Source organism: Crocodylus siamensis, chromosome 4 (assembly GCF_052110815.1).
Source record: "Crocodylus siamensis isolate JL-2025a chromosome 4, ASM5211081v1, whole genome shotgun sequence".
NCBI classification, from domain to species: domain Eukaryota; kingdom Metazoa; phylum Chordata; order Crocodylia; family Crocodylidae; genus Crocodylus; species Crocodylus siamensis.
The window spans coordinates 144,035,746-144,061,200 of NC_143398.1; the positions used below are offsets into that span (position 1 = coordinate 144,035,746).

Here is a 25,455-nt window from a genome sequence, read left to right on the forward strand (position 1 = left end):
TAAGATGTGTACCAGTGCATGCAATTCAAGAACATGACTGGCCCTATCCCAGGTGAGAATTAACTCTAATTCTTACAGAAACACTCCTGCTCTGAGGTGGGATTTGGGCTCAGTTGTGAGCTGATGGGCCTGTGCTCTTCCAGCTGCTAATGGTCCATGGCTGGGTGTGTTTGAACACTGAGGGACCAGTCTGTGAGGTGAAGAAGCTGCTGCTCAGATGCAGCTTGTGAGGCATAGTTTGTTGTGTCATATGTCTCCGTTCTGTTGCAACCATGCAAAGCATGTATAGCAGTTGTGATTATGCCAGTGCATTTGGGGGCCCCTGACACCTGTCTTGTGCCCCCAGCACTGTGTATTCTTTTGACCAGATCTGTGGAGGCTGCCTGCAAATGCCTCAGTGACACTGTTTTAGATGGCGCCAGCTCAGCCACAGCTGCTTTAGAGACCCAGTCCAGGCTTACAAAAGGTCTGTAGTAGTGGGTGGATATGAGTGTTTGATGCCCTATTGAGGGGGAGTTTGGGAACACCTGAGCACAAACTGTGTGGTTTTTTAGAGGAGCTGGTCTGCTCACCTGATTGCATTCTGGTTTCTGAGCTGACCAGTAAAGAGTTAAGGGGGGTCATGCTGTTTGGTCTTTTTGAATGTCTTTAGCCTCAAGAGAAGGACCCAGATTTCACATTACTGGTGCCAGAATAAACGCATGTGATGGCCTTAGTATGTAGCGGAAGTGTGCAGATCCTGCACACCAAGCCATAGTTTCTTACCCCATATGGCCCCTTAAGAAAAGCAGATCCTGGTAATTGGGTTTACACTGAGGCTTTTCCTGACTGCTTTACTGGGCAAAACCATTAAAGGAACCGTTCCTTCCCAGTCCGTGGAGAGAACATGGGCCTTATACTCTTTTTGGACGCCATCTCATTTCTGGCACCATTAGGGAACAAGAGTTGGTGCTAATATTGCCAGGGGACAGGGCCTGAAAGGAATTAAGGATGCTGCATGGAAGTGTTAAGGCAAGTGGGATGGCTGTGGGAGCAGGAGGGAGCAGTCTATATTGTCAGTGGGAGGGAGCTTCGGAGAGAATGGCTGGAGGGTCTGTTTAGGGAAGGCAGGTGAGCTCTTTTGGGGCAGAGGGAGTGGGGACCATTTGTGGATTCTGTATTAGGGAGATAAGGTCTAGCTCCAGTGTACCTTGAGGGAGCTGAGAGGGGCCAAGAAGGGTGCTTGTTTTGTGTCGTCAGGGAAGGCTCGTGGCTGCTGGAATGGCAGGGGTGGTTACATGGTGGTTAAAGTGCATGTTCAGGATGGAAGAGGCAGGAGACGGTGAAGCCTGGGTGTCAAGCAGGAGATGGGAGGGACAGGCAGGACACTCAGATGCAGTTTGGTGCTCAGTATATGAGGGGTTAACACTTCCCTCCTTCCCTCTCATCTCCACATGGAGCCCCAGTAAGGTCCTTCCTTGCCCCTATTGTTGGGCCCAGCACATTTGCCTGGGGCGAGGGGGCGGGGCAGCATCTAAAAATCTGCAGATATTTACATTTTTGTGCTGCCCTCTAAATCAAAACCAGCTTTTGGAATTAGCCACAATGTATTTAAGGGAAGGAAAGTAATTTCCAATCTAATCTGGACTGACAAAAGGACACACGCTGCCAAGCAGAGAGCAACACACGGGCCAGGATCCCAGCAGCAGCAGTAACCATAGACTGGGGGAGCTGTTCAGAGGGGACGTGCAAGTGGGCACAGGGTCGAGGGGGCTAGCCCATTTACCCAGGCCAGTGTGTTCTCTATTCTACCTCAGTTCAGGTAAGAATAACGGTTCGCTTCATGTGGATTTCTCCTTTTCTGTGTCTCCTGGTTGATTTGAAGTTTGGGCTGAGGTCTTTTCTAAAGCTTTGCCACTGGTTTCCTTCATGACACTGGGTAAATCACTTACCCTGGGACAGATTCGGCTCTTGCGTAAGCGGATCCAGTCCCGTTGACTTTGGTGCAAGCTTTCTGTCTTCACGCTCAAATTAGATTGGCCTCTTTTCCTCTCTCTACCTGCGTATAAAATGGGGGCCCTAATCAGAGGGAGAACTATCAGGGTTTGCGCCCTAGGCAGAACCCTGCCAGAGAGTGGGAAGTGGGAGGGTTGTCTGCTGAGTGCCAGAGGGGACAGGGTGCTGAGCTCAAGGGACAGTGGGAGTCTTGCCTGCTCCAGGGACTCAAACAAGGTCCCTGGCTGCTGCTGCTGCTGCAGCAGGGCAGTCTGCCTGCTCCAGTTGTTGCTGCTACAGTGGCTGTACCATGTCCCTGAACATGGCTGCTGCTGTTGCCGGGGCATGAATTCCCCAGGTGGCTGCCATTCAGGTGCCCCCACTAAGTTGGCACCTAGGGCTGGGGCCTCCCTTGCCCACCCTTATCTTACTGCTCCTAATACTGAAGATATTCCCCTTTCCAGGATCTGTCTGTCTAGCAAAGTCTATCTAGCAAAGCACTCTTGGGCCCTGGTAATAAAGGCTGCATAAGCGAGCAGACATTTGCTGTTCCTGGCTTTCCAGCAAGTAGTCCCTCAGGCATTGCCCCGTCTAGTTGTAAATGGCTCCAAGCAGTAGATTGCCTCCCCTCTCCCTCGGAGAGACCATTCCTCTGTCTAATAGTTTTCACTCTTAGGAAATGCTTCCCGACTATTCATGCTGAAATTCTCCCCTTTGCTCATTTTCTTCCCGTTATTCCTTGGGTCCCCTCTGACCCATTTCTTTCCTTCCTCTGTGTTTACAGCTTCTTCCCCACACTTGTAGCTGGTTGCTGTGTGATAGATTAGTCAGCCTTTGCCCCAATTACACTTAATTGGTTCTCTTTTATCTTCCCTCACAAATCAATCACCTGAATCATACTTGTGGCTTCTCACTGAGGTCCTTAAGTTTGTCTGCATCTTTCTGATGTCTGGGGTATGGCTCCAATCCCCACCCCCATCCTGGTGCATGGTATTCCAAGTGCTGTCTCACTAGATGTGGGTAGGAAAGCACTATAACTTATGTTTGGTGATGTCTTCCCCTCTCACTGCTAAAGCAAATACAATTTCACCCCCCCACACACTCTGTTTTGCTCCCCCAAACTTGCTCCCTGCTCTCCCTGTTATCTGCCTGGATCTATGGTCCTTGCATGGCTGTCTCTCGGGATGGCAGTTCTCCCCTCCCCCTAGTCCAGCCACTTCTGCTCTGTCTCACCCGAGAACCTTGTCTTTCTCCTTTGCTTACGCTTGACTGTCTCCCTGAAGCGCCATTTGATGGTGTGCAGGGAGGGCACCCTAAAGATACAAAACATATTGTTGTCTGTGAGTAACCATGACATTTCTGCAGAGGGGTGGCTGGGGTCTGAGCAGCTCTTCTGGCAACTGGAATTGTGCGCACCCAGCTTCACAGCTCCCCTTGCCTTGCAGGAGGCTGATGAGATTCCCAGCCCTTGGCAGTCACTGCTGCAGGTGCAAGCAAGGCCTTGTTCTTTGAAGGATCCCACAGTGCATTGCAGGCAGTCTTTGGCCTGTGCAGAAGGGTGGTCCTTTGTGGAAGGCATTAGACATTAGTTATTGGATTCTTTCCCAGGTCACATACTTCCCATGAGACCTAGAATAAGTCCACTCTGTCTCTGTGTGTGTCTGTGTGTGTGTGTGTGTGTGTGTGTGTGTGTGTGTGTGTTGTTTCTCCATTTCTGAAGGGGGCATAACCTTTCTCCACCATATGAAGGTGTTCTAAGGCCATATATATAACAGTAGGGGTTAACGTATATACTGTTAGGGGTTAACAGTAGGTACACGTATATAACGGTAGGGGTAACTCGCCTGCGGCTGAAGTGCAGCCACCTCTGGGGTGATGCTTGTCAGCAGTGCAACGCAGCAGTGGCAGTGTCACAGACAGTGCAAAGTCTTCTTTGTCATTGAGACGGTCCCAGAGAATTCTAGGAAAGCGTAATGCAATGGTGCAAGCTGGAATTTGGAAAGGACATGAGCCCTGATGCATCTGCTCCCCTTGAGAAAGGGCCACAGGATGCTTCTGATAATTGGCAGCAGCTGGACCGCACTATGTTCTGTGGTGGGGTTGATAGTGACTCAGTGGAGAGACCTCTGCTGAGGCAGCAGCATCTGTAGGAGTCCAGGATTTCCCTGGAGGCTGACCAAGCCACGGCTGTAGCTGGGGGCTGTTATAAGTAGCTAGTGCTATGTACATTGACTCTCTTGTGTAGTCTCTGGAGTAATGGCTTAGGCCTAGCATATAACAGGGTAGGTCCTAGGGCTATCTCTAAGGCTACTATGTCTATGCTTGACCTGATTTCTCTTCTTTGCCTTCTGTCTTTTCTCAGCCACTCCTTTTGTATAGTGACATCGTGCTTTGGCTTGGGAAGGCACAACGCATCGGACTCAGAACTTGGAGCTCCCACCAGGTGTGGGGTGTGATTTTCGGAGATGGTGGAGTCCCCTGAGGAGCTGCATGGATCCTAACACTGCATTCAAGGGGAGGAGGCGAGTGGCAGGAATGGGTTGGCTGTGGATGGTTTGTCTCTTTCACCTGGCTGCCTCTTTGGAAGGTAAGAACTGGTTTTATTCACGGAAACTTCATTTTGAAGCCTGCCGTGTGTGTGTAGGGGGGTGGGAAGCAGCTGTGGAGGAAGCTGTGCAGGTTCCAGCACTGTCACCAGCTCCACCTGGGTAGGAACTGAAGCTTATTTCTGTTTGGTTGTTCATTAACTCATGAGATGGGTGGGGGGGAGGAGTGGGGTGTCTTAGTTCTGTTCCCAGCGGGGCAAGCATCCACATCACAGCAGTACTCCATCGATTACTCTGTGCAGGGACTGAATTGCCTGCATGCTTCTTGTAGATAAGGCACTTGGTGCAGGCCCTGGGTGGGTGAAGGGTCCTGGATGTGTGGGGAGGCTCGTAGCCTCGTGTCCTGCCTGCTCTATAAGATAGGGTCTCTCAGACTGGAGTTACAAACTTGTGCCCTGACAGAGCCAAACACTTGCCCTCAAACTGTGAGGATGAGGGTAATGTGCTGCACTGGAAACAAGAAGCAGGAGAGGCTAAGCCAAGGGAGGAGGGGAAGGGGAGTGAGGCCAGAGTGCTGACAGAAGTGTGGGGTGGCTGGGGAGGGGAAGATAGGAGAGAGGAAGGTGAGAGAGATGGAGGGAGGGAGAGAGTGAGAGGTGGAAGGGGTGGTGTTGTCAACAGCCCCCTCGTTTGTGCCAAGGAGAATCCCTGCGGCCACATATGCTCACTGACCCGCACAGGTTTGTGATGAATGCTCATCTCTCGCTCATATGTGAAAGCCATAGAGAAGGAGGGAGGGCAGGGGCTGGAAAACAGGAGGGAGGTGAGGAAAGGCAGGCATGGAGAGAGGGAAGAAAGGAGGAGGACACAGGGACAAAAGGGGAGGGGTCCTGGTAGCCTGGGGCTTGGAGGAAAAGCAAGAAGCATATCCACAGCAAAGAGGAAGAAGTGCCATCCCGAGGATCCTGGATGTAGAGAGGAGGGGTGCTTTTCAAGTGGAGGTGGGGCAGTAGGCAAAGATGTATTGCATAAGTCGGTGTTGTGCACAACATGTCTCTCTGAAAAAGGAGCACATGCTCCACAAGTGGGGAGGGTGACTGGTCTGTTCGTGTAGAGCTCGTGGGGCTGACCAGCCAGAGGGGTGCATTGCACTCCATGAGGCATCATGAGTGCTTGGAGAACTGCTGGAGTTGGAGCTTCAGCTGCAGACTCTTGTGGGTATAGGAGACAGTGAGGTGTTTAAATTTTGGTCTTTCAACCTGAGCTGTCCTTGCAGAATTATGGGGTATAGCACTGTGTTGGGAACAAATTGCTGTCCTTGCACCCTCCAGATTGCTGTTCTTGTTCAGTCTTAAAGCCTTACCAAACAAGGGCAATTGTCCCTCACTTCACAGATGGGGAAACTGAGACACAGAGTGGGGGAGTGACCCGCTGATGGCCACCCAGCAAGTCAGTGTCAGTAGGGAAAGAACTTCCAAGCACCCCTTGGAATTGCCCTTCCTGAAATTCAAAGAACCCCTTGCTGATCTTCAGTCCATAACAGTGAACGAAGCCACTGGTAACAAAGTAATGAGCTTCACAGAGCAGAGTTGGATTTTCCTAGGTGGGGGTAGGAGCTATATACCCATGTGTTACAGAGAGAAGATGGTGCAGACTCGCAGGATGCCTGTACACAAGCATGGAGGTGGCTTCAACATGCTGTAGTTACAGTGCGTCAGAGCAGATTTGATTAATCGAGTCTGCTGGAGTGTGGCAATTACTGCACTCAAGCAGCCTCCTGTGTCTCGTGCATCAGTGTCCCTGTACTTCAAAATGGCGGCGGGGCGCTTGAATTAAAGCTTGTTCAGTGAGCCCCTGCTGCCACTTTGAAGCACAGAGATGCTGATACACGAGATGCTGCAGTGCTTTAATTACAGCAGCTCTCAGACCCGCTCCAATTAAAGCACTGCCGCCCCCCCCCAGCACATGTAAAAGTGCCCCCAGGGTCTGAGGAGCTGAACTGGGACCTTCTCATGGAGATACCTCATGGCCTGATAACACAGCTTCCAAGATGATCTGCGTCTTGGGCTGAGATGCCCCTTTTCCTCTTGACGGGCAGGGGGCAGAGAAGTGCTTGTCACCTTGGTGGGAGCAGCGGCTAACCCACTTATTCCTGTGAGGTGACCTAGTGAGCAGAAAATGGACTGGTGCTCTTTGTGCTGCTTTCTGATGCATGAAGGAGGCCTGAAATTTAGAAGTAGAAGTTGTATCAAACAATGATGTTCTTTGGTTCTTGGAAGTTTCAGCTGCTGACTGTAATATTTCTCATTGTCTGGGTGGGACAGTGTATATGGATCTTCAGAGGAGAGTCCTTTCCCCCCAAGTGTTTCTCAGATTCAGAGATTGTAAGGCTGGAAGGGACCTCGGAAGATCATTGGGTCCAGCCCCCTGCACCAAGCAGGAAAGATAAGTGGGGGTCAGATGACCCCAGCAAGGTGATGCGCCTACACATGAATCACTTCCCAGTGTCTGCCCCAGTGAGCTTGCATGACCATACTCCTACCCATTCTCTAATAGTGGAGAAAAAAAGCATAAAAGACCTCCGTGTGCCATGCTAAGAAAAGAAAAAGAAAATAGATGTGGCATTTAGGGGTGGAGAATTAAAAATAACAAAAATATTCCAGCTGTCTTCCCACGTACGAGAGGGGTGAAAGAACAATATTTTCTTTTCCTTTGCAGATTACCTTTAAGACTAACTTTATCAGGCGGTAATAGGGAAGACACCCTTTTATACAGTTTGATGGGGGTTGGGACTGCAAACCGAAGGCGACATTTCCCTCAGCGGTTCAAAATGGATCTCTGTTTTTTCTGCATAGTACGAAAATATTAGGCTGAAGCTATTTTATGCCCTTTGGCCTCTGGTATCTCCAAAGTAGAACTAGTCTGTCTTAAATTTCACAGACATGATTTTCAACCAAAATAGAACTTCTTTGGAAAATTTGAGGTATTTTGGGAGAGGGGACCTTTCTTGTAGCCTTGGCAGGTTCCTTGAACATTTTAAGTGGTGCTGTCATCCAGTTGCTGAAGTGAAGATTCCAGCTTTCATTGTAATGCTGTTTCCTATATTCATAGTGTTAAGAAGTTGCCACATTTGAGGCTTGGCTGCATTTTGGTTTGAAGGTGTATTCCTTTCCTCCACTTCCCTTTGAAAGATTAAACCTTTTTTTTTTGAGTGAATGAAGGGGGAAAATATTTTTCTTTTAATAAAAAACATCAATCGCCTTGTTATAGGATAACAGAATTCAGAACAGGAAATACTTTTGTGTTATGAAAAGCACCAGTGGAAATCTTGCAACTTCATGGTGCTATAACACAGTGCAGCGCTGTGGCAAAAAAGGCTGTGTGATATGGGGACTGCAATTAGGCAGTGAAATAGCCCTCACTGAGGACCAGTGTGAAGTCTCATTCCACAAGATACTGGTTTTGATTTGACTGAGTTTTAAATGTTTGAAATTGCTTGCTGCTCATGCAGAGCGTTTTGAGGGTTTTTTTTCTCCCCCTGCTAAATTCATTACATACACACTTAAAGAATAATGTGTTCTGCATGTACAAATAGATAATTTTACTTTACAGTGGGTTCATCTACACATGAGCTTAACTGTGCAGTAGACTAATTTGATGCAGTGTAAGGTGTCACCATCTACACATGCAACACTATTAGACCTCAGCAAGCTATTTTTTGCTGCTGTAAAATAGTAGTGTTGGCGACAGTATGATCTTACGGTGGTGAAAATAACTGCCCCTGTAAATGCTGTCCCAGGTGTAAATTGTGTCCAGGCAGTATGGGGCCATACCTTTGCCTGATGGTTGAGCACGCTGCTTTGCTCTTTCGGCACTCTCTTGCTCCACCCAGACCCAACGCCATGACCTGGAGCCCAGGGCTGACCCCCTTCCCTCCCCTACACTCAAGCCTGCTGCCAAGGGGCTACTCTGCCATGGCTCAAACTGCTACAGTCCCAGGTGCTCATGTCCCTGGTGCAAACTGCACCAGAGTTTAGTGCATCACACTAGTAACATGTATAGATGCACCCAGAGAGTTGTTCAGACTCCAGAGTGGATCCAGGCTATAGAATGGCTTCATTGCATCTTTAGCATAAAAGTGGTGAATTGGCCATTGCCACATTTTTCCCCTTTCTACCTTTTATATTGACTGGTGAAAAACAGTCAGTAGTGTTTATAATGTCTGTAGAATTCATAGTAAACCAGTCAATGGTTTATAGTGAAAACCCTCTTAAGTGATTAACAATAACCAAATGATTATTGGAAGTGGTCTTACAATGCCATAGAGCAGAATCATACCTTTGAAACATTACATTAAAAGTCATCTGCAAAATCAAAAACTTTGTCTCCTGAAATAGGCATATGCCTTCTTTGCTTGATTCTTTATTTGTAAAGAAAACGTGACATTGATTTTATTTTTCTTTTAAGGAAATGGAAAGCTTTCGGCTTTATTCCGAGAGCATGTGTTTCATATTAGATATTCAGGGCTGGTATCGATTGGAAGACTCTGTAATCAGTAAAGAACTAGTGAAATGATGACCTTACAAGAGGCAAGGTACTAGAGAGTTAGCAATTAAAAGAAGAAGGCATATTGGCAACCTGTTTAAAACTCTTGTTGATGTTGTTGTTAGTGCATGTTTATTATCACCAATGCCTAACGACCATTTTGATGAAGAGCATCTGACCCATCTGTTAAAACTTGAATTCTCATTACATACATCTTCTGAGACATCCAGCAAGTGTTCCAAGGAAGACCTGAGCTGGCATTTTTGACATGTCAGGCAAAAAACAAAAAGGAAAAAGGTGGGTTAAACAAAAAATCACCCCCTAAAGAACAGACCCTGTTGACTGTAGGAGGACAACACAGAATAGAAAGCATTATGCTTAGTACAAAGTGTCTTTATATTGTATGAGAAAAGATATTATGGTACCCTTGTAGAGAAGTAACATATGATTGCATAATTTGGTGGTATTATAACTTGCAGGTCATTTAACATTACCTTTGGCATTTCCTGACTCTTGATTACTTAATTACGCACAGCCTGACATTAGCATACGGGTGTATTTTGAGCACTTATGTCCCCCCATTTCCCAGGGTTTTTTTTAAGTGAAAAGGGGTGGGGGGTAAGGTTAAGAAGGCCTCCTTACCTTTTTAAGACTTCAGAACCCTACTGGCTTGCAAATAGCTTGTGCAGATTCGATAGTCTGGAGCTGTTGACTATCATGGATACCCTTGACAGAAGTCAACATAACCCTTGAATGAGGCCTCCTTTGTGTGAGGAAAAATACTCCTTAACTATGGCAATTTCTCTGATCTTTTGATATAGCTTAGAATTTGACACTAGCACAACATGCAGCTAATCATCACTAACCTACTTGGAACTAGCTTGTACATTAGATTTGTCTGAGTAGTTCTTGTATCACTGATGTTGCCAATGCAGTAGTGGTACAGACATTTTCGCTCATTAAAGAAAAATAATAGTATTTTAAGAAGGGCATGTTTGATGAGAAGTCCAGCTTCACTTGTCTCATTGAGGTCAATTTAGAACTTTCTCTCTTGCATCATGAAGTCTTGCCAAGGCATATATGTAGCCTTGACTTTCATTTTATTTTGGTTACATTGCAACTACACTGTATAAAATGGCACTTTGGCTAAAAGTAAACACTATTGCTGTATGTCATACTGAATTTTCTATTTAAATAATTATTGGTGAGTGCTTTTATGAACTATGCTCAATCATTTTTGTTTGCTTGTTTTACTTAAAAAAATAACAGCTATAAGTATGCAGTTAAATTACTGTTTCACTATACCATACTTTTGCAGCATTGGAAGAAATTCTAAAGAAATTAAAGCTGTGCTGCCTATTTTTAGCATATGTTTCTTATTCCCTCCTAAATTAAGAATTTTAGAAAGGCATAGTTAATTCTTAAAGAAAGTAATATTTACACCATCTGAAGACAGCTTGAGTATAGGTCACATGAAATGATAAATGCCCTTGTCTTCTGTATAAGATACATAGTAAACAAAAACTCATAAAAGTGCACCGTGTTAATGTTGTTCTAAAAATGTATTTCTCTGAAAAAACAGCTTGTGAGAGACCACAGTAATAACTTACTTCTCAGAGGTGCATCTGCCTGTAAAATATCTAGTGTATTCATGCTGAGAAAATGATTAACATTCCTTTCCTGAAGAGAGGAGAGATCAACAAGTAGAGGGTGTAAGAGCTGAATCTTAAGGTGATGGGTATCCTGGAGGCAATAGAAGTTTGAACTACACAGTAGCTTTCAGGATTTAGAAAGTTTCTGAATAAGAGAATGAAATTAATGGCAGGATTGAAGACTGAAAATGCTAATAAGATATGCAAAAGAGGGGTATTTAAGATTGTTGAAAAAACTGTGTGCTCTTATGGTGATTATTTGGGAACTACGATGTGCTCATGAGATTATGTTGCAATGCATAGCACGAGGAGGTTTGAGATGGCACATGCTCAGCATTGATATATTCTGATTTGGATCGCTGTGTGTATATAGGCATAGTCCTTCACATTTTATTTTTGCTCATCACATTTTTTTTTTACCTGACTTGGAAATGACTTCGTCTAGAAACTCTGCATTTGTTTTCTTCTGCTGGTTTTGGCAAGGACTGGTGCCTTCTGTATAGTTTTGGGAGTGGGATTATTGACTGATCTAGATCTTTGTGAAAGGATTTCTATAAATAGTATCAAGACAAGACAGCCGTGTTGTTTGGTAGAAGGGAGAGAGAAATGGGGTAAAAAGCTCTGAGGACAACACTATAGGATGGAGTTAGAGGAAGCAACTGCTGTGGGTAGTGTCTGGGTTGGCAAAAGCCATGTGAGGTATCATGAGGAAATAAGACAGGAAGGCATGTCTGGCAGCAGGTTGATTCTTCCCAATTAAATCTACAAGATCAATTTTAGGTTGCCAACAGACATTGCCTTTGTGCTACCATAAAGATTTTTACCATGAAGGGAAAGTGAACAGACCTCCACGCTGTGTGTTGACTTCCATGCCCAAATATGCGACCATGATAAAAGATAGTTTAAATTTGTGCCACTACTTTGTAGTGGACATCTCTTTGTTTTAAAGCAGGAAAGCGAAGGCAGTTGCTGCCCATGCTCTTCAGTTACCCCAGGCGGGTGCTTCAGGGACTATATTCTCTACACGTCAGGAATTCCTCTGAAGGAGCATTCTCACGATATGCAGGATCGGGCCTCTGAAGCCCCAGGAACGCAAGCTCAGGTTTTCCTGCTTGCAGATGTGTGCTCCAAGTTTTGTCCTTCAGGATCAGGACTCTGAAGCCCTGGGAGTGGCGGGGGCTCGACACTACTACAATGGAAAATGTCTGTTTTGCCCAGTGAGGGAGATCAGCTGTTTCAGGTCATCGCCTGGCACAGCTGATCCACTTCATTTGGCAATGGGCCTATTATAGCAGAGGTGGGTGAAATACAGCCTGGGGGCTGGTTCTGGCCCATCAAGGGATTTTAACTGGGTTGCAGCCCAGGGTGGGGGCAGTGCAGCAGCTGACTTGGCTTCCTGCCAGCGTGCCCTGCACCCTGCTGGGGGTGCTGGATGGAGTAAGTGGGTGTGTTCGTGGGGGTCCCCAGCCACCCACTGCATCTGACACACCTGGGTGCTGGGTGCAGGGTGGATGGCCCAGGGCTGGGTAGAGCCAGTTGCCCTCCTCTCCTCCCTGCCACCCACCAGCCTGCAATAGCTCACTGAAATTGCTTAAGTGACTATTCCAGCCCAAATAATTTCTCACCCCTGGATTATAGCTATGCATGTGCCCTCCTGATAGGGAGAAAGGAACCTCATAAGAAGTATGCATGGGAACTCTACTCAGGACTGGGAGGGGTCAGACAAACAGCTCAGCTTACTGTGTAGCTTGGAAACTTTCCTGGGACAGCTGTCACCTGAGCTGTTGCCAACAGCTTTTTAAGAAAAGGTAAGGAAATTCTGGGCAAGAATCCTTTCGTGAGTTTGTAAGTGACCCCCTAACAATCTTCTTTGTGGTAGCAGACCCTCTATATATAATCAGAATTAAGAAGGATACAGTGGAGATTGAGTAGTTCCTCCTTAGTCGGCTCTGTATTGGGGGGGAAAGGAGTCACTCTAGGAAATGAAAGAGGAATCAGTTTAGAAACAGTAACAGAAATGGAGAGCCTCATTTGCTGGTGGAACTCACTGCTATAGGAAAATGTGGACCAGGGAAGAGAGGGACAGGCCATTTTTTTAAAGCAGTGGACTTCTTTTGCCTATACAAGGCAAAATAACAGTAGGGATAACTAGAAAAGCAAACCTCATATTTCCAAATTTAAGACTGTTGCATGGGTCAGGGAAGGGCCTTCCTTGCTTCCTTAAGTTTAAGGCCAAAAAGGGCTGTGGGCACATCTTGTCTGACCTCCTGTATGCTGTAAGGCATAAAGTTTCACCAAGATCTTCCTGTTTTGAGCCAAGATTTGAACCCAGTACAAAATACTGCGTGTTGACAAGATGTGGTATGAGGAGCTCCTGTCTCCCTTGATAGCACTCCATGTTGTCTTCTGCTAGAAGGCAGGGCACTGGACTCTGCATGAGTGCTGCCATGGCACAAGGGAAGCCCATGGTTTACACACATAGGGCTAAAGGTTGGATTCCTGGTAGCAGCAGTCACTGGTGTAGTCAACTTCCTTGCCACCTTTGAATACTGGATTTGATGGACTGATGGCATGCTCTGTAGGGGAGAGAGGTAGGATACTGCTAAAGGTAGGCTGGTGATGTGGCTTTGTCGGGCAAGGTTGCAGGACTGACTGTGGTCACTGCTTTGCTTTCAGTTACTCAGCATGGGGCAGAAGGAGGGTAGCAGTGTGGGACTGCAGGGCATTAGGCATGTTGCCTGAGTGCCTCCTTGTCAGAGCAATGGGATTCTGCTCACATGCAGGGAACGCACATCCCAGCTTGTTAAATATTCACCACTGTGAGAGACTTCTGTTAGCTCTGGGCAGCCTGTATCTGTTAGCCTGTGAATTATTTGTGCATTCAATAAAGATTACCTGGGTCGCGGGCAAGAAGCCATCAAGGGAATATACTGCCTGCCAGCAGTGAAGAGCCCAGCTTCTGAACAAGACTTTTCTATTTTCTCTCTTTCTTCCTCTCCCTGCCATCACCAAGCCCCCTCTTCTTTCTCTGTCTCTCTCCATCCCTCTCTTAAATTTTTATGGAGGTATCTTTGGTTACTTGAGCATAGGGAATGACTTGCACCTGATTTAGAAAACCTCCTTTGTTCTCTGAAAAATAAAGCTTCCCTCTTTTCCCATCAAAATGAAGCCATGGCCCAGGAACAACAGAGAGCTGAAATATCAGAGTACCACTCCCAAGGGAAGGCTGTGCCATTCAGGCACCAATGAGAGCAGGGCAGTGTTCTGAGGCATGGGTGGCTTGGGCAGCATTGGATCTCAGGTGAGTGTGATCCTTTCAGGGCGAGCCTTGATTTGGCCATCTGTCTTGCAAAGTGAGCCCAGGCTCTTCTGCAGGCTGACCTTAAAGGTCAGGCCAGGGGAGAGACATGGTTCTGATTCCCCTGTTCCCTTTGTGCCATGTGGATCTCCTCAACTCAGAGACTAATGTAGGGTGCCTTATACCTACCTCTGTCTAAACACTTGGAACAACTGTGCTCTTAGTGGTCTCTACACAGCATTTGGTCTTTCTTGTAAATGGAATTTCCTGGTCTGTAGAGAAAAGTTGAGAGAGAAAAAAATAAAAACAGCAAAAAATTAGCGTTTTACTTTCCAGGACTGCAAAATGCTTCCAGTTTGCAAATATATTGTTGTGTGTGGATGCCACACCCTCTTTGCTCAGTGCACTTTGTGGTGGTCTCAAGGACATGGGCCCTTGGCAAGCTATTGTGGACAGAGCTTGCCTTCCTGCTGCCAGTATTATGTTGGTTGGAACCTGGACAGCAGATTTCAGTCTCTAGGGCTGTTGAGTATACCTTTCCACTAAGGGCCAGCAACAGGACAGAGTGTTTCCTTGGGTAGAACATGGTCTGCAGAGGTGCATGCCACTCCTGTGGGAATCACTACTTCATAAGGCCAAAGTAGTTGCATGGGGAGAGGCTGGTAGAGTTTACCAGTCTGGTACCTTGCACTCTGGATTAGGCTGAATCTTAAAGGCACAAACTGCAGGAACTTCTTTTCATAGGGTCTAGTAGGAGATTAGCTTAAAGTTCAGAACAGACTGGCAGTTCCTGGGCACTCCTTGACCCTCTTCCTGGAGCCCAGGTCTTTCAAAAGGCAAGTAGGTATATGTTGGCCCAGAGTGGCCATGCACACCCTGCAAGGGAAGAGGTGTAGAAAGGAGCCTTGTAGGAGACAGAATGGATTTATGCAGCTTGTATCTGGAAAAGCACAATGCATATTTCCTTTTTTGTTTTAACAGAAATCCTTCTAGATACCACAGGAGAGACCTCGGAGATTGGCTGGACCACCCACCCTGCTGATGGGGTAAGTGCTCTTCTTTCTTCCCCTCCTTACCTTCCAATAGATAGGTCTGCACAGCCCCTGGGGAGAGCAGAGCTGAAACAGAATAGGTTTGTTTCTACCTTCAGTGCCTGTGGACTGTCCAAAGCACTTTGCATTGTGCTGGATCAAACACTGGTCACCCTAGGCCAGTGCTTGAGAACCATGTTGCTGAGAGATGAGGACATTGGCTAGGGCACTGTAATGGTTTCCAATATGGTGGAGTTTCTCTTGTGAGATCTTCAGCTTCGGTAGAGTTAACCCCATGGATTCTAAGTCAGACACCTTAAACTCATAGAGAAGTAGGACTGGAAGGGACCTTAGGAAAGAAAGATAAGGAAGATGGAGGGGAGCTGGCAATGTTGCTGTACTGAGATCTGTAATGCTGTGCTGCAGGTTGAGTTGACTTTAATGTTGTTTAATGCCTCCACCCCAGGGGAGCCCTCCTTCACCTGAAGTGCTTCCCTGTACCACGCAGTCCCAATGTGAGGCTGGCAGCCTTCCACTCTGCAGGCAGGGAAGAGGCTAAGATATGAGGGTTATGGCTCGCGAACAGCCCTGGCATGTCCCAGCAGGGACAAATATCAGCATGCCACCAGTTCCCACTTACCCAAACTGGAAAGTCTGTGGCTGTAGTGTCAACTTGACTAGTCCTCTTGACCCAGACCCCAGTGTTCATAGTGTCTCAGTTTTGCCCTCTAATGATATCCCTCTCCTTTTCCTGCCCACCTTCTTACAGTGGGATGAGGTGAGTGTCCTGGATGACAAGAAGCGTCTGATCCGGACCTTTGAGGTCTGCAATGTGGCTGAGCCTGGACAGAATAACTGGCTGCGCACTCACTTCATTGAGCGGCGTGGAGCACATCGGGTCCATGTCCGCCTTCGCTTCTCCGTGCGGGACTGTGCCAGCATGCGGACCGTGGCCTCCTCTTGTAAGGAGACCTTCACTCTGTACTACCACCAGGCAGAGGCTGACACAGCCACCCAGGCAGTACCTGAGTGGCGTGAAGGGCCCTGGACCAAGGTGGACACAATTGCAGCTGATGAGAGCTTCTCACAGGTGGACAGCACGGGAAAGGTGGTGAAGATGAACGTTAAAGTGCGCAGCTTTGGGCCACTCGCACAGCGTGGCTTCTACCTGGCCTTCCAGGACTCAGGGGCCTGCATGTCACTGGTAGCTGTCCAAGTCTTCTTCTACAAGTGCCCGGCGGTGGTTAAGGGGTTTGCTTCTTTCCCTGAAACCTTTGCTGGCGGGGAGAGGACCTCGCTGGTGGAGGCACCGGGGACATGTGTGGCTGATGCAGAGGAGGCAAGCACAGCTGGGTCCTCAGGTGTCAAGCTGCACTGCAATGGGGAGGGTGAGTGGATGGTGGCCATCGGGAGGTGCACCTGCAAGGCTGGCTACCAACCTGCCGATGATGAGCGAGCCTGCCAAGGTGAGAGAGTCGCTCCTTCTACTTCCCTGTCCTCTCCCTTACCCTGCCCATCCTCTGCTAGGTCTTTAAGTCTGTTATAACAGTTGTTAAAATTGATCAGATGGGAATCCTGGGCATTGTTTATGTCTGTGGTGTTCTCCTGAGTGATGGTACGTAACCACAGTGTTTTGCTTGGCCTAGTCCATTGTCCCATTAGGAACTGGACAGACCCCACAACCTTAAACTCATTTTGTTGGGACAGTCCTGAACCCTCACATTCATCCCTCTGATGCTATGAGTTCCTGATTCCTCACTCGCTGCTAGTCCACTAGACCAGGGCCTGGCAATCTATGGCCAATGGGCCAAATTTGCCTCATGAAGGTCCAGCCTGGTCCCGGGAGGGATGGAGAATCAGTAGCGCACAAGCTTTTTATGTTCCACCTGTCCCCTCTTCAGCACTAGGCCCCTGCAGCCTCCCTGCTACTGTGCCATGGCTGTGCTGACCCTTGCTACAAAATTTTCCCCTCCCTATTGCCACTGAGGAGGGGGATCAGGGGTGAGGGTAAGTGCAGGCAGTTTGGATGCTCTAGAGGTTGGAGAATTCCAGCTCACAGCAGGGTGATGAATTGCAGGCTCTAGCCTGGGGCAGCAAAACATTTCTAACCCCCTGCACTAGATCAGCCTGCTTCTCAGTCATAAGATTCCTTCAGTGCTTCACCCAGCACTAGTGCAAACCCCCTAAGCAGCTGTGTATCAACACACAGCAGCACTACCCAGCATTTCAGGACAATGTAGGAGGTTAAGAATCCAGTCCAAACAGCAAGGGCAGGTTTACACTACTGCAATGTAACATACCAAAATGGGAAATTGGTTTGGATGTAGGGGGTAAGAATCCATGGCCCACTCTTGCTGAAAAATGGCGTGGAGTCTTTCATGGGTATATATTTGCTCCCTTTTCCATGTGTTTTATGAAGCAATTGAAGGTGTAGTTAAGATTTAAAATCGGGACCCATTCATTCAAAAGAGCATTGTTAGAACATTGGAATGATTTGAAAGAAGAGTGCATAAGCCCAGACGCTTATTTCCAGCTGACTAGTAAAGGGAATAAAAATTGGCTCTGTGTCTTTTATTTATTGATTTTTGTTGAGAGATTGATAGGTGAGGGCGTTTTTCTCTTGCTTCTTACTTTACCGTAGAAATACTGGGAATGCTAGGTTTTTAGTTTTCTTCTTTTTGTTGGAAAGCTCTTTGGCTGATTCAGACCTTGACTAGACTAGGGAAAACAGTGATTTCAGCAGTGCTTAACAAAGCTTGCTTAACTGAATCGAAACTCCCACTTAAGAAAAAGGTAGACACAGTTTAAACACTGTTGGCTTGACCAGACCTGCTCCATTTAACACTGTGAGCTAGGGTGTTAAAACATGCAAGTCTTTTTTCCACTGCCAGTAAAAAGTTAGTGGGAAGAAGCCGAGGTTCATTTCATTAAACCTCTTGTCCAGTTCCTCTGCCAACAGTCCAGTGATATCGTTTCTCTCAAGAGCAGCTGGACACGGCTTGGTAGTTTGGGCAGCACCAAGCACCTGATCAGAGGCAGGGGGCAGCGAGTTTCCAGGCTTGCTGTTGGAGGTATGTGGCTTGTTGTCTATATCCTTTCAGTTTTGATTCCTTCTTACCAATATATTTCCATGCAGCTAATCCTCTCTCTGCCAGCTTCTGGGGGATGTTTTGGTGGGGTGCTGATTCCTGGTACATGGCTGGTGTGAGCCTAGCCAGCTAGCAGGATGCCCAAGTGTGGGTGTCCTGGGAGATACTGCTATCCAGGCATAGTTCCAGCACAGTGTGGAAGTGTAGTAGTCTATGTGGCATGTGGGTTTTAAGCCTGACTTGATGTATAAAGGGTTTTTGTGTGTGCATGGTAGAGTAAGGGTTAGGGTGAAACCTGAGGGTACTCGGGTTGCCTCCAGGTTAACTTCCTCAGTAATGTAAAATCGGCTTCCAGATCTGTATTGTAGATACAGCATACCTCTCTTTTGGATCTGAGATTTTCAAACTGAGCACCAGAAGCCATATCAAATAACTCCCCTTCCAAAGTAATCCCAGTAGCTCTATTCTCTCTAATTTTCTTTTGTTTTTAGAGTCTGTTAGTTGAAAGGTCCGTGTGCTTGAGATATGGTGGCCAGGTAGAGGGGAGTTGTTAAGGTGAATTGGAGCTTATTAGACTGCCAGCATTGTTTGTGGTACTTTAATTTTGAAATTCTAGACTTCCAAATGTGTTGCGGTTTTTAAATAATTACAGCGTTCTTTTAAGTTCTCTAATTAAATGTAAATGAAATACAGCAAGGGGAAGATTTCTTTTCTGAGATTAATATTTTTTTTTTTTACTTAACATTGTTTAGTTTGAAATATTTTCTTCTTAAAGTGTTTTACCACAGGTAAAAGTGTGTGGTCAAGACACTGGCAGCTTTTCTAAAAAATAAGTTCCTCAAGTTTAACTTCCAGGACCCTCCTTAGGCACTTGAATGAAAGTCTTGACTTTCAAAAATAGTTGGTGCCCAGCAGCTCTGTTGAAGCTATATGATGGTTTTTATTCAGGTGCCAAAACATAGACTAAGCAGCTAACCTTTAGGCACCCATTTTTAACTATGGTGTTTGAAGTGAGACGTGCCTGCCCAAAGCCAGCACTTGATATGGATTTCAAATGCAGTAGGCTATGCTGGCAGAAAATGTAATGTACTTAAAACTAGATGATTTGGCTGATGTGGTTTCTGAATGATATGTCACCAGATATATGATCTAAAATTAAGTTCTTATTTATCACTTCCCCCACCAAAAAAGCAAAACAAACAAAAATATCCATCTATCTATCTATCTGTATATCTATCTGTATATGTGTATATAAAATCTATCAAACCCCTAACCTTATGTGAGGGCTTCTTCCCTTCCCCAGGGAAAGTGAGTAACCCACGGGTTGCGCACCAAGGCAAAACAACAAGTATAACTTTTCTTGGAAGATAATCAAAGCAAACTTCATTAAATCAATACAAAACAAAAGCTTTAAGTTCGCAAGCCAGTCGGGCTGGAAGAAAGGCGCTCCCCACCCTACCCCTGAACTATTATTACCTGATAGGTCTCGGGAACCCTACCCTGTGCCCAGGGTGGGGAGACTACCTCCTTTATTGGGTCCTCAGCCTTGTCCTCCCCAAAGTAGTTCTGCCCAAGGCTTTGTTCTTATGACCTTTATACCTTTTCTGCCGCCTGTCCCCATGGGATCCTTCAACCACACAGAAGCTTCTAGTCTTATCACCTTTTACGGGTTAGAGCAAGCTTCATCGCATGCTGCAAAGTAGGGTCACTCCATGCCTTGCTGCAGTTCCCCTTTCCAGAGCCGTTATTTCAGGTACTTTTCCAGGGCCGTTAGTTACTCAAAAGCAGTTCCCTTTTCTTATTTTCATCCGATCAGCAGATGCATTAGGTCATTATTCCATGGCCTTTGGGATCTGTGAAGCTGACCCCCCCACTTTGGGGTGTCAGTTTGGCCTCCTCCCAGAAGCCTTTTTGGGATGGGCCTCACACATTAAAAGATTAGAAGCTTATGTAAAGCCAAAGCATTTTCTGAATTATTGAGGCATTCTTTAAATTTAACTTCAGGTCCTACCTTATTTTTAAGAGCTTTCCTCCTCTGCTCTCAAATGCTGTATCTCTAACAGCAATAAAGTCTCCTAAAATTGTCCATATTATTGCCCTTCAAAGAAATTTATTAATAATCACTAACCCTTAAAGACAAGTGAACATGGCTTTTGCTTCCTGTTGTTCAGGTCCTTGAAGGGCAGAGCCCATTTCAGTGCCTTTCAGATTTGCATACAAGCTAGCCCTGAAAGAGGACATTAAACCAAACATGCATATCTTCATTTAGCATTCCATTAAACTTTTTGTCCCCCAAAGCAGTAACATTGAGGCAAATAGTTACTGTGTGCAGTACTTTTACAACTTGATCTTAGGTATGACTGTAAACTACATCCAACTGGAGGGCCTGGTGGCTCCGTGTTGGGGTTACCCGTGGCAGGATAGCCCCTATAAAATACCACTATGTTGCAACCTCTAGAGTAAGGGGAGTACAAGGTGCTTTAAAACCCTGGCTTCCACTGTCTTGTAGGTAATCCTTGGTTGGAAAAAGGCTAAAGGATGTCACTTTGTTAGAAAGGGTACTTGTACCCAGAAGCTTGTAAAGAAGAATTTTTCCAACTATTTGAGTTTGTCTAATTAAAGATATCAGATTTACCAAAGAACCTTGTCTACCCTGATAGAAATGCACCCTTAATGTGATGTTAGGCAAACAGCAGTAGTTCTTATCTATTGCTATCTGGCAGAAACTACAGCCACTGAGGCACTGAACATCTGTACTCAGTTTGGATTTGGATTCCATCTCAGTGGTCTAAAGAGGGGATGGTAGGTCTTGGGTAGCCTCCGCTCCTTCTATACTCTTGCCTAGGCATACAGGTCAAAGGACTTGGTGTAACAGTTGCAGGCCTCTCTACAAGCAGATTCATGAGGCACCTGATTAGAGACCTCTTGCATATACACCATGATCCAGAGGATCAGTGGTTGCCTACTACTTTTACAACTTGCTTATGCTTGCATGTCTTGGAGGACAGACTGCAACAATAATAGGTAGTAATTGTGTTTATTTGGAAAAGTTTTCAAACTGTTAAGCTATCGAGTCCTTGGAAGTAAGTATGGGATTTCTCTAATGAAATGGCAGAATTAAAACACTTTTATTTTTGCTTCCCTTGTACTACAGTGAAGACATCAGGGCATATTGATTGATTCCACATTGTGTCCTTTTCTATTGGTTTATGGCATTGTGTGTTCTCTTCCTCTGCTTTTGTTTGAGGACCCCTAGATTACTTCCACAACCCCATATGGGAAAAAATCCTTATGAGCTTGGTTTTGCATTTCAGCATTGCTTTTCCCTGCTGGCAGAGGTTTCTAGCACTATTATTCCTCTTTTGTCAGGTTTCTGATTTGATTCCTCAAGCTCATCATATCTCCTTATTGTTGTTATATTTTTTTCTTCAAGTTCTCAGGCACTTCAGGTATAGATGTGTCAATTTTTATTCAAAAGTCCTCTTTCCCCTGTAAAGATAAGCTTACCTCCCTTACGGCTGCCTCTGGAAAGACCAACAGGCGTTTACTTCTCTCTATTTAAGGGCAGATTCTGTACCAGTGAAACCAGTGGAAGCTCAATGATTCAGTGGGTGCAAGATCAGGAAATTAGCAAGGAAAGAATATAGTCTCTATTACTTAGGAGAGATTAGGTTGGAGAGGGGGAAGGAAGAAGGAGGAGAGAGTTTTCTGATGGGAACTCTTGTGCTGTATTGTCTTTGTAGTGTTACATTTTATAAGAAGTCATGGATATTGGAAGAACCTGGTACCAGAAACACTTACAGCAGACTCGGAGATCATGCATTTTTCACACTGATGTTTGCCTGGCCTGACTCAGCCCTATGGGTCTACATTTGTGTCTTCCTGAAAGCAAATAATTTTCCTCCAAGCTTTGCTCTATCCATTTTTGCAGTTATAAATTAACCGGTTGCCCTGGTGTAGCAAACACTCAAAGCTGGTCCATCATTGTATTCTGTGTCTGGGTCAACACAGAAGAGTATTTTAAAAGTGATTGGTCACTTCTTTACACCTTTTTGTTATAATATTATCATTACAAGGTAAAATAGATGAATACACACAACTACAATATTACATAAATCTAGCTTATGCAACACATGTGAGGAGCATGTATGTGCACACACGTACTTTGTGTTTGCTTCTGCTAATCCAGTGTGCATTGGGATGGATTAGATTGCAGAAAGAATCTAGCATTAGCATATTTTTTATCCATTTAATCACTTTTATAGAGATGCATTAAGTTTCTGATATTTTTTTTTTCTCCAGTATTCATTCTATCTGTTTAAAAGTGACATAGACCTATTTGATGACTCAGTCCGTGGGCTTTAGCCTACTAGTTTACTATGGGCTGCCACTGCTGGGCAGTGATGGGGATCCAAGACATCAACTGATTATGGGGGATAAAAAATGATGAAAGGGAGTGACAGTGGGGTCAGAGGGTTAAAACTAGTGCACCTTCGGGGGAAACTGAGCCGAGCACCCTGGCCCCTGCCCACCAACTCTCAAAGGCAGCCGGAGAGCTGGTGGCTACTGCCCAGTGGTACTCTGCTCAGAGATGGGACCAGAGCATGCCCAGGAAAAAGGTCCCACAATCCCCAGGGACCCTAACTGAAATAAATGTCACGATTCATATAATGAAATATTCAAGTATTTTAAATTATCGGACCAAAAATTATTGAAGATGGAGTTTCTGCAAGCACAGAAATTTCATATTATGCTTAAATGTAGTCTTCCCCCTCCCACAACCCCAAACAAAAAAAATGTATGGAAAGAACTATTGTCTCCCCACTACCCTGTGAGGTTTCAGTGTAAAGCACATGTGATTGTAATGACAACCACATGACGAGAGAGATTGGTCCACAGGTGTGATCTGGCATGCTGGCTCAGCTGCGTGTGTCAGATCCGGCCCGATGCATCTCAGCCTTCAGTCTTAAGATGCGCATGGCCAGACCCAGCAGTCTGGATTTGGTCACCCGCTGGCCTGACCCCGTGTCCTGGATCTGGCCACAGAGCAACCCCGTGTGCGGGCACCACAATGTGTTGGTGCGATGTCGTGTGCCAGACCATGTCATCTGGCCCACAGGGCTCCTCACAGGTCTGGAAATTTGGCAGCAGAGGAGTGACAGTTAACACTACCACTGCTCGCTCCCCAACTACCAAGTTTCTGGACCCATGGAGAGACCCACATGGCTCTGTGGGTTGGATCTGGCCTGCAGACCAGAGGGTGAGCACCACTGCTCTATCCTTTCCAAACATGAAGAGCCTTATCCTAATCTACCTATTAGGCACTCAAAGCTACTTCTGTGTAGCTACTGGAGTGAGTTTGGGAGCACTTTCAGGGAATAAGTCACACTCCCACAGCTTGTATTCAGGCCTGCAAATTAGATAACAGAGAATTTGGGAGTGGGCCTGAACGGTGCCTCGATGCTGGACTCAGGCTCTGTCTAGGGTGGGAGATAAATCAGACTCACTTGATCATTTCGCTTCAATTGCAAAACAGTTCGGCCTCTGCAGGCAGGTCTGAGAGTATTTGTTTCGGTGTGGAGCAACGTTGTCCATGTTTGTCTTCTTCATTTGCAGTTTTTCCACATGTAAAGTGGGGATAATGATAATTATTTGTCTCGTGAAACAGGTGGTGAAGCATGTGCTACAGCTAAACTTGGTATTATCAAGGTTACATTATATAACGAAGGCCAGGAATCTGAACTTCCAGGAAGTTAAAAGTATAAGCCCATGTCTTGAGTTGCACAAATGACCTCCTTCTGTACCATTGGAGAAATGATAACCCTACATCTGAGGAGCTTGAATATAGAGAGATTATGGTTCTGGATCTGAATCCAGCATGTCTTTGTATTTCGGTGTATGCAGTGCTCAATATGTTAGATGCATTTGAATATAGGTCTCTTGATTCTCTCTCTTGTCCTGCAAGTTCAGCTGTAGATATATAATCTGTCCAGCTTTTGATGCTCTTCAGAAGCCTCAGGGCGAGGGACTCTGGGGAGCTCATTAGGACTTGATAGGCTGTCTCGTATCTCCTTATTCTAAGTTGATTAACTAAATAAAACACTATCTACCCTAGGAAAAAAAGGCTTTGGGCCTTGTTACATGTTACACTGTTAACTAGACAAATATTGATGGGTGTTAGTGCTAGCTTGTATTTGGAGCAGTCACACTGCAGGCCAGCAGGGTCCTGGGGGACTGAAAAAGTAAGAATCCCTACCTCCCATGCTAAGTCACTTCTGCCCCCTGGGGCTCCCACAGTTTCCCCCCTGCCCCTGGGGCTCCTCTCTTGCCCATGGTGGGGCGGGGGGTGGTGTTTACATTAAGGTGTAACCTAGCATGACTGAACCTTAATGTAACACGTGTGGGGAAATAGGGGTCAGAGATAATCCTGCCCTGGAATGGCATAATTTAACAATTACTTGAAACTAGTTTGGAGTGTTAATGTTCAGGCAGTCTAGGTTTTAAGAGTTCCAGGAGCTGCCCAAAATTTACCTTGTAACAAGATCCCTATTTCCTGTTTGTTATCAAACACTTTCGAACAACCGGTATTTAAAGTTTACCCCAGAGTTGGTCTTGCATTTTATGCTTTCATCCTTTGGCCAAACATTATCTGGCCAGAACCTTTGGAGGAAAAGAGCTATTCTGAGGAGTTTACCAAGGATCTGAAAAAGGGGTCTAATAATGGGGAGCTGGTAACAGTCTTAGCCCCAGGAAGCTAACATCTTCTCCTTAGAAGCCCAAGTTCTACTACACATGCAGTGACTTGGACTTTAGACCATGAAAGTCCTGCCTGATTCATTTCACATGATGTTCAGTACCCTGATAATGTACATCTGCTATGGAGCTGGAAGATGTAGAAATGCAGGGCTCTGATCCATACTGTACTGCTGGCCGTTGAATATTATTGCATAAGCCATGGGTCAAAGCCCCATTGCAGCAGTGTTCCTCCAAAAGAATTAAGTGTTTTACTGTTCCAGCAGGGCTTCTTGACTGGGATTTGGGGGAAGGAAGGTAGTGCTCTATTTCAGTTCTGGGGGTTGTGTTGCTTGTTTTTGCCATATGCCTCTGAGCTGCATATGTTTGCCAGATTTGGCATGGATGGTGTGGCATCAAAGAATTCAGCTTTGGAGCTCTGCCAAGTTTAGAGCAGTGATTCTCAACCTGAAGCACCCTAGGTTGCTGTGAGATCCCATAAAAACTAAGATCTGGCATTTTCTGTGGCGTGACTAACAAGGGGTGCCTTGAGTCTATAAAGATCAAGACACACTGGTTTAGGGCATC

The 25,455-nt window shown here is 46.0% G+C and overlaps 1 protein-coding gene across 1 annotated transcript in view; it reads left to right on the forward strand.

Moving 5' to 3' along the window:
* The window catches only part of LOC149866686 (ephrin type-B receptor 5), a 118,443-nt gene that overhangs the window by 20,473 nt on the left and 72,515 nt on the right, over window positions 1–25,455 (forward strand). Inside the window, exons 2-4 of the mRNA XM_090044015.1 lie at window positions 4,337–4,561; window positions 14,997–15,061; window positions 15,816–16,512. Coding sequence (XP_089900141.1) covers window positions 4,465–4,561; window positions 14,997–15,061; window positions 15,816–16,512 — 859 coding nt within the window. The 5' untranslated portion in view covers window positions 4,337–4,464. The remainder of the gene's footprint in view (window positions 1–4,336; window positions 4,562–14,996; window positions 15,062–15,815; window positions 16,513–25,455) is intronic.